The sequence below is a fragment of the Micrasema longulum genome, unplaced genomic scaffold (genome assembly GCF_059751315.1).
Source record: "Micrasema longulum isolate JH-2025_06_02 unplaced genomic scaffold, ASM5975131v1 h1tg000625l, whole genome shotgun sequence".
Taxonomy (NCBI): domain Eukaryota; kingdom Metazoa; phylum Arthropoda; class Insecta; order Trichoptera; family Brachycentridae; genus Micrasema; species Micrasema longulum.
The window spans coordinates 291,803-302,000 of record NW_028277821.1 but is presented as its reverse complement, the minus strand read 5'-3'; the positions used below and the strand labels follow the sequence as shown (position 1 = coordinate 302,000).

The 10,198-nt window shown below is 35.1% G+C and overlaps 1 protein-coding gene across 1 annotated transcript; it reads left to right on the top strand.

The window, feature by feature from the left end:
* The first annotated feature begins 1,165 nt into the window (after positions 1–1,165).
* On the top strand, positions 1,166–9,763 carry 7B2 (Secretogranin_V domain-containing protein 7B2). Its single transcript, XM_088228998.1, has 6 exons — positions 1,166–1,305; positions 3,674–3,790; positions 4,541–4,758; positions 5,704–5,855; positions 7,010–7,254; positions 8,873–9,763. The coding sequence occupies exons 2-6, from the start codon at positions 3,713–3,715 to the stop codon at positions 8,951–8,953; spliced, it is 774 nt and encodes a 257-aa protein (XP_088085124.1). The 5' UTR covers positions 1,166–1,305; positions 3,674–3,712; the 3' UTR covers positions 8,954–9,763.
* The last annotated feature ends 435 nt before the right edge of the window (positions 9,764–10,198 follow it).

The window sequence follows — 10,198 nt, the reverse complement described above, 5'->3', positions numbered from 1 at the left end:
GAATCAAGATATTCTTAATATGCTATTTATAGACTGCTACATATCTAATTTTAAATTTACTGCACCAAGAAACATAAAATTAACGGAAGAAGACTGTCTATCTTCGACTGATGATGATTTTGATAGTTGAATTTTTATTTTTTATACTTTGCAAATAATTTGTCACAATAAAAAAAATATATTTGTTTATTTTTTCCATTTCCATAATTTGAAGAACATTAATCCGACGACTAAAAAGGATTTATAAATGATTTTTTTGTTATATAAAATGCCAGCAACATAATTTATTACAATTACCCCTTCTCGGATTTTCCACCATGATTTAACGCACCCTGCCCCGCTGTGCGACGCAACGACAATATGAAAACTGTCGTTTACGCTGATAAATATATATTTTTTACAAATATTAAAGTTTGTTTACCTACGAGTACAAGTAACTTATCATTGAATTTTGGTTTTAAGAGATTAGTAGGTATTAATAAAATGAATTTCATTCATTTATTTTACAGAAACAAACAGTCAACAAATATAATGCTTATAATATAATAACATTAAAAATATACGGTTTAAAGACAGACCAGTGAAGTTCCGAAGTTTATTTTATGGGAATTTTAGAAATCTTTGTAATCGCTGAGACGAGGTTAAACACAAAAATTGTTTCTCATATATGACGCGACTGTGAGTCTCAATATTATGTGATCGATAAACCTACTGGATTATATTTGAATAAACTGAAGACAAAAATAGAAATTGTGTATAATGATTCGATAAGCCGAAAATAATGTCTATTTTTGAAAAATATGACGTAGGTCTACTCGACAAAATGTCTACCCGACACCATTGTCATAAATACATCATCCATTGTTATTGCGCGCTTTTCATTTGTTGTAAATATACAGAGTGTTCCATTAGACGCTCAAGTCTGCGTACACCGGTGAATTAACTGTCTCAGACTGCTAGCAAAACAAACCCTCGAGTAAAATAATCTAATTATCTTTGAGAGCAGGTATATAATAGCATCGGTAAATCAGATTTTTTGACGAGGTGGTTTGGAAGGTTCTAGATTCGAGGGTTTTGTAAGATTAAGTGATGACAGCGGTATCTATGACAGCTCTGACGTGGGCGGCGGAGGGTGTGTGTAGCTTCTACATACATAAGGTCGAGGGTGAGAGGAAGTGCGGGACGCTCCGGTCGATAGAGTAGGACACCCACATGATAACCTTCTGCGCACGCGCCCTCTTGCATCGATTTCTTCTCAATGAACTTTCCGAAACAAACTCCATTCGCTGATACTAGTGTTTAAAGGTGAGTCCTTTTTCCCCATTTATGTTTATAAATAAGACGTATTTTGTGCCTTATTCGATTAAAGAAACAATTAAAACCATGTAAATAACCACACCCGTTAAACAAAAACATTTATAGGTAAATTAAATGTTCTGAATTTGTAGTTTACAATAAGGTTGCTACCTGTTACGACCTGACTGTAATGTAACCACCAATATTAAAAAAGACATTGTGTTGAATATAAAATAATCAATAGCTTATCATTTTAAAATAGCGCAAAACTAACACTACAATATGGTTTTGAGAAATATGATCGAATTTTTCTGACCAAAGTACATTTCAATTTTAAAATAACTATCTAAATAGAACTACCCGTTCTAATGGAACTTACGGAATAAAAAAATACTGTTTTTTTCTTCGATTTATTTACTAACCATATGCTAAAATTTTATTTTTATCAAATTCATCTACATTAAAATAGACTAAGGGAGAGAAGATAACGCCACGGAAAAGTAGTATTCTGTATAGGTGAACCAATTCATTCAAAGCTCAACAGGTGGAATCCTTTTATGACGTGGCATTTTTTATGCACGTATTTTAGATACTGAATGCTGCTTTAGTTACTATTAAGAAATGCGTCTTACGTTAAACAATTTATGAAAAAAAATACCAATAAAAAAGTGCATAAACTGTTAGGTAAGAAGAAATTGACTAAAAGCAATGTATCCGCCATTTCATGTCATGTTTATAAAAATACATTTCATAAAACAAAATATATATCGACTGTTTCCAGGACAAATGCTTCAAACAACAATTATGGAAAAAGTGGTTGTACTATTTTAAACGTGTTCTTAACTAATTACGCAATTCGAGCAAGTAGTATTTAAACTTCAAACACTCTTTGGCGCAATCCTTCCTCCAGTATGTATACAAGACCAACGTAATTGGTTAAAACTTTGGATAAAATGGTTTTTTATAGCATTTGTCCCGAACACAGTTGATAGGTTATATCGAATACGTATCTTAGCCTACAATTTAAGCTTTTTTAGTAGTACTCCTGCATGTATTTCGTTTAAGGCACATTTTACCAAACCCCTTTAGTACCGCCCCCGCGGTAACGCCTTCTAGTGAGCGCTAGAGACTTTTCTTGGGGGTAATTTTTGCTTCAAGATATGACATTGAGAAGGCTCGAAGATCAGCCACCGCGTCTAGTACATTAATACATCGTCCTATTATAAAAGCACCATAGTCAATTTGGTTAATATTAAAAAATATTTATCCCAGACAAGTAAGTTGTGTATTTTACATTTTACACATTTTTGAAATTATCATAATCATCAAAACAGAAACCATCCTGTTCAATACATCACTGAAGACTCTAGGTAGGTGTGACTGAAAATTTTATTTTAAAAATGTGTAAACTAGCATGTCCAACCATAGGCGTTAAGGAGATTTGAGTGCTTACATATTCTTTTTTAATTCTTACCATATTTATGTTCGCTGGATGGACAAGCAACTTTTTTTTAACAATGCCCCCATGGGAACTTGTTCGAGTATTTGGGACATTTATTTCAGAGCGAAATATTAAATTGTAAAAAAAATAAAAAAATAATTGTTACGTCTCAACCGGAAACCATTGACGTTACATTTTTTTTGGTGTGTGTTTTTAATAGTTTTCCAATGTAAAAAAATGTTTGTAAAGAATATTAGTTTCTAAATATCCTCATAAGTAAAATACAAGTGCAAAGAATCTTAAGTCGCTGAAGCGTAATACTGATTACCTTCATTGTGATTAAATGATCCAACTGGAATCGCAGTGCCAATGCAGTTCTCAATGCGCCACATTGTGTACAAAAAACTGAGACAATGACTGTTTTTGAAGGATTGCTAAAAGTAACTAAAATATTTTCACAGTAGGTAAAAAAAAAATTTTCATTTACGGAATCAAGGAAGTGGGAAAGAGAGAAATGAAAATAAATTTATTAAAAATTGAAAAAAAAAATCTTGGATTTTTTGCTTGCAGCTGGCGGGAATCAAACCCGCGACGACAGTTTCGTAATTGACAGTCTAATCAATGCGCCAAGGCGTGTGTTGTGTTTGTTGATCACAATAATAGGATAACTTATGCACGCTACCAAAAAATGTTTAACTATTGAATGGGCGTTTAGGGGTGTGGTATTCAAGATGGAGTATATTTGTTTTTGCATCACAAAAGGTCAAGATGTCTAATTTGACCTTTGACTAAAAAAGTTTTCAATCACTGATGCTGACTTTTGACTTTATTTTTTAAAATAATAAAGCACAAAGACCTTCAATGCGACAGTTTACTTTTTGCGTGATAGAGCCAATAAGCTCGTTTTAGTTAAAGCATTGTTTTTGTTTACTTCAGAAAGAGATTTTCACAAAGGACTCGTCTCCGAGTGGCAGAATGGCGCTACGAGTAGCGCTGGTGGCGCTCCTTGCTACCGGAGCGCTGGCCTATCTGCCTCATGATGCTGGGCCAAAGGTATTATCTTATAAACACACCCACACCCACACCCACACCCACACCCACACCCACACCCACACCCACACCCACACCCACACCCACACCCACACCCACACCCACACCCACACCCACACCCACACCCACACCCACACCCACACCCACACCCACACCCACACCCACACCCACACCCACACCCACACCCACACCCACACCCACACCCACACCCACACCCACACCCACACCCACACCCACACCCACACCCACACCCACACCCACACCCACACCCACACCCACGCCCACGCCCACGCCCACGCCCACGCCCACGCCCACGCCCACGCCCACGCCCACGCCCACGCCCACGCCCACGCCCACACCCACACCCACACCCACACCCACACCCACACCTACGCCCCTATACACGGTCACAGACTGATGAGACAGAGCGTAAAGAAATGTAGTTTACTTGCACTTATTTCTAAATACTGTATTGTAGATACTTATACTGAACGTGTTTATTACCAATAGGTAGTCAAAAAATTAAAATACATGCTATTATGAAAACGTTTTTGAGAAATTACTTAATTTTTTTTTTTTTGTGTTTTTCAATTGGTCATAAATAATCGCGTCTGCAAATAAAAAAAAACCACCTTGATACTCCTAATTCCTAGGTTATACCACAAGACTACAACCAAATTCATGATTTTTTTTTGTATTAAAAATAAATATAATTTAAAGTTGTAATACTAAATATTATACTTTTTTTATTAGTTCGTCCAGGACCACTTCATCTCTGACGCCCTGCTGCGCGAGGTTGTAGAGCGGATGGGCAAGGACTTGGCTGATGCAGCAGATTCCTACGTGGACTTTCCATCGCCCCTGATGTCCAGGGCCACGAAGGACCTAGAGAATGAGCAGTTTGATTATGACTCTCTCTCCGATGGCAATCCTAACCCTAGCTTGAGGGATCAAGAGTATTTGCAACACAGGTAAGGCAATATATGAGTCTAAACAATATTATAAATTGAGGTAAAAAAGATCAGTTCATTCTATGTACGATATTCTTATTTATTTATGCGATAATTTATCTTTGTATCTATAAAACAAAATGTCATTAATTTGATGCCTCATTTTTATTGTTGTTTATATTATAGTACCTACAAATTACCCTTTTTAATAAAAAACTTTTTGATTTCAATTTTATTTGATCCATGTAAAATCCCCTGACAGGTTTCTTTGTTAACTGCAGACTCCTGTGCATTCGTAGAAGCTAAGTAGCGTTTACATGAGAACATGACAATGTTGTCTTATACCAGCATCGGACCTATTGTCATCTCGTGAAACGATATTTAGAGGATAGGGCAATAAACCGCGACACTGGAGATAGACGGGCAGGCTATCCTGCAGCAGGACAATAGATTACTCCTACCGCAGCACCACCGCCGAAGGCAGCCGCATTGTCCTCCAAAAATGTTGTCAGGAAAAATGCCTTGTTGTTTCAAGAACTGACGACGCATTTCTTGACCCTAAAAACCCCTGTTACCCAAAAAACAATTGCCATGCCTCGGATTTTTCAAACATTTATTAACTGTTTTATAGCGCTTGTAGGAAAAATGTTTTTTAAAATAATGCTCACACCAAGAAGGAAGTATATCACATGGGTAATATAGTTTATCATCATCCATACGATCCAACAGTCATGAGCGCCATAATATTTAAATAACTCGTATGGAGAACAGGAAGAACAATGGTTAAATATGAAAATAAAAACATGTGGATATTCTTTGTCTTTGCTCTAATCTTAGTGTGGTGGAGTTTGCACTATTCCAAAATCATTTTTGCTTGGTGTTGATTTATTATTATTTACACATATTTTGTTTGAAAGTATTTAGTATAATGATTGCAGTTCCTTAGTTTCAAAAAAAATATTTTAGTACTCTTTGGGGTCAGTACGTTAGCGGTCCTGGATCAGAAGGATCCAGGGTGAAGCCGAGTGTCGCAGGAAGACCACCCACCCAGTTGAAGCCCGATGCCACCTTGCCCGCGTATTGCAATCCACCCAACCCATGTCCAGTTGGATACACAGGTAATAAAAGGAAAGTTATTATTGCTTGTTGAAGCAATGTTCATGTTTACTTCAGGAAGAGATTTCTCACAAAGGACTTGTCTTGGAGTAGCAGAATGGCGGTACGAGTAGCGCTAGATATTGGAACCTGATTCATTAAAAATATATTATTTTAATGTATCGTATTATCACCGTGATGATTTTCTTAAGTTAAGTTATATTGCCAAATTTTCTACAAAGAAAGCGAGTTTTATTTACCTACATCAATTGTCTTATGTAAATAAGCGAAAAAGTTTTTAAAAATACCTGTAAAAAGTATTTTGTTTAATTCTTGATTGAGACTACGAAAGGTGTCTCTAATGCAGGTTTCTAAAGAACTATGCCTGAAGATAATAATTTATATTTTTACCTTCTTAACCCTAGTCTACATAGAATACAAGACTTGACGTACAATGTCTATTATTTAAAAAAATAATGGATTCGTAAATTTAAAATAAAATAATAAAATTACAGTAAATATGTTATTGCACCGTCTCTAGGGCCGCGATTATGAACGGCTGTCTTCATCGGTTTATACTAAGACCGTATAAACTAATATCGATGTTTATGTACGAAAGTGAGTATATTTGTATGAAAATTCAAAGTATCTTCGTTAGTTACCGGTAATTGAACATGTTTAGAAACAATTGTAAACATATTATATTTTTCATACAGAAAACTTAATTTACTTTGTAGATAAAATTTAAGTTAAATTTTAACATCCTATCACAATACGCACCCAGGAGTGCAATTCCGAACCACTCTTGCGGCACAGTGAAAACAGTTTTTTTTTCTCGTGTATTTATTTACAAAATACACGAGTTAATACGGCCGCGAGAGCGTTTGGAATACCAGCCCAGAGGGACTTTTTAGCGGGGTCTTTTAAGAGTTCATTTATTTTTTGCACACGTAGCTTTAACTATGATTTCTTTGTATGTTTTATAAAATTTATACTTAGGGGTCTTATGAACTATTAACTTAATATTTACATCAAACAAAATATCATAAACATTTATTAAGAACATGTGATATAAGTTACCTACATAATTTTATTTCAGCTTTGTCTAGCTTTGTTGACATAAAATTATAAACATTTCTGGTGTGTTTCTTAAATTTTCAATTTGCATCGATTACAGAAGAACAAGGCTGCACTCTGCACTTCGAGAACACCGCCACCTTCAGCCGTGAGTACCAGTCCGAGCAGGAGTGCATGTGTGATGGAGAGCACATGTTCGAGTGTCCCGACGGGGGCAATGGGGACGACGGGGGGCTCTCCAGGGGCCAGGACTCTCCCTCAGCCAGGCTGGATCGCTTCCTTGCCCAGCAGCTGCAGATGGATGAGCACAAAAACCTCGTGGCCAAGAAGTTTCACGCCAAGAAGGTGAGACAAATACAATTATTAAGGATATATCGCAGGCCTCAGAATTGTACAGGGTATTAGGTTCTTAAGATTCTAGACACACTGCGTAAATGTCTGAATAATAGAACTCACATTTGTCGGAAGTCGACACAAAAACCTTTCGGGATATGAACTGGTAGATTATCCCGATTTACTACGATTTAATGGCAGTTCTTTAGCTATAGGAAGGTTATGATAATTACATTATTAGTTTGAAATATTAAATGATACGCGATTAGGATAACTTACATGCGATTTATTTTCATTGAATTTACAAAAAGCAAGAATAGTTTACAACAAGAGATGTAGACATTAAACATCCCATGTTTCTTGGACGGAGGCTGTCGGCGTGGAAAAAAGAACTACTTATTTTGCGTTCTTCTATTACAATGTTTTTACAGAGCCCTTTGTTGTCGGTCTTACGTATTGTGCAATGTTCAGGCACGGCACAAACCTGAAAGGTCGTTTTCACCTGAACTATACAATTTTGTTCTGTCCGAGGAATCGACCATTATCCACGTATAAATAGCAATTTGCAGGACAAAAAATTGTCCCGAGACATTTCCACCGAGATAGACGGGCAGGCTATCTCCGCGGAACAATGAATACCCGCACCACAACGAGCGGTTGCCAGCGGCCGTATTTTCTTCGTGTGAACACTCACGGACAGGATCTTGTGACAACAGCGATTTGCTCGACGTGAACCCACATTTTCTGACAAAAATGGAGACAGAAAAAAAATCCTTTTTATTATTTAGTTCATTCTTTGGCAATTCCAATACATCTTGGTATAAAATAAATAGTATTTTTCGTGAACTCGTTCGTAATAAACGTCATCGTGTATTAATTTTCGCAACGCTCACGTGTGATTTGCGCTGGATTTTCGTATTGTCCCAGCACAGCGTTCTGTTCTGCGCGGTCGAGGCTGCTCACGGAGCTGAGACAAGACAATATTCTCATATCTATTGTATCGTCCACATGTTAACGGCCCTTAAGGGTTTAAAGGTTGTTTGTGGTCGTTATAACCAGAGATGATCATGGAATCGTGATGATAATCATTACAAAAATAGCGCAATATAAGTCGAACATTATTATAAATAGTAATTGGAGGCCTCCTTGACGTGAAGCGATCGCTTTACGCTAAAAGTTGCTCCAGCTGCTTTGGCAATGCCACTGGTGAGATGTGAGATCACCAAAAGTTCAAAATTGAGCATTGAAATTCTTTAGTTTCATTTTTGCTTTTTTTTCATACATGCGCAAATATAACGTTGCATACCTTAAATTTGTTTTATTTTTAAAAAGTTGTTTGGAATAAGTAAAATATATCTATTGACCTCAGTGGTGTAGTGGTCAAGACGCTCGACTCACACACGAAAGGTTCCGGGTTCGATTCCCGGCGAGAACAAATAAATTAAAATGTGAATTTTCTCAACCCTGGGTGTTCTGTAAAGTAATTCACCACTGTAATTGGGGCTCCTGGCCTGTTGTGGTGCAAAAAAAAGAATCACAAATATATAAAGCCCCCTGTTTTCTGATGAAAGAAAGCAATTTAATTATTTTTTTATGGAAATTAATTCTTATTTTTTTTTATTAATTACAGAGTTCCAACCCATATTTGGATGGAGAGAAACTGCCAGTTGCTGCTAAGAAGGGTTTCAAAGTTGATTTAAATATGGATTAAATTATTTTTGAATTATTACTTATTTTATTTTTTATATTTGTATTATTTTAACGATTTAATTACGACCGCTACAATGGTCGATAAATATAGTTTATTCACAAAATACTTTTGAAATTTTAAACCATTTCTTTGAATGGTATAACATTTGATGACGACAATGGCTAACTATTAAAGGACTACGACTTGAAAGATTCCTGAGTTATATTTTAAATGCGAATTTCCATTATGATGTTTTAATAATTGAGATCTTAAAACTAATAAGTTATTCAAATCAAACTATTTTACCTTTCATCAATGTTGCTGTTCGTAATAATAATAAAGTAATTAATTACTTGTGCAATTGCATGTTACAATTAACGCAGTATATTTAATCAATAAATATGTATGTATTTCAATTATCGGTGTCTATACGTGAGTCTTTAAAATAAGATGAAACGAGAAATTAGAAGGTGTGTCCTCAGAAAATTTAATCCGTAATGATTATTGACTTTGCATCTATTATTTTGTTAATTCATCATGTGTTGATTTTAAAGTTCTACAAACAAAAAGTGTAAACTAAATATCACATAGTGGCCCTATGGTGGCGTACATACTATTAATGACATTTGTAATATTATTATATTATTTTTGTCATTGTATAATATGTATTCACCGATATGTGATATTTATCACGAGAGAAATCATCAACATCTTTTTAGTTAATCTTATTTGTAATCGTGGCGAGATTTATTTTATCCTCGAGTGACTATTGAGAGAACTAAAAAAGTTGTAAAATATCTGGGGCATTTATTTTACCAATATAAATTACAATGTCGAATAAATAAAAGAAAGAAATGTTTACTTTGATTCTAGGATAAAATAATCTGAAGCCAATGTATTAAAGCTAATCAAATTTATGTTTTTATTGGTCATGAAGTATATGGTCGTGGGCCTAAGTGCTTCTCGACAGGTCCACGATTATAACTTCATACCACGGACAAAGCAAAAAATCACGATTGCATTTTTTGTGGACGCAAAAATCTGAAAGTTGGTAATAAGGTAAAGTAGTTATAATCCAATATTCAATGTATGTAAGCTAATCAAAAGCATCTAATTAAGAAAAAATATTTTTTCCAAATCATAAATTCTTTAAAATAAAACAAAATCAAAATATTGAAATAATTACAAAATCACATAAAAGGTAAAAATAGTTAAGTTGTCTAATATTAATGTACGTCTTAGAATAAAAAAATAAATTATTTTTTT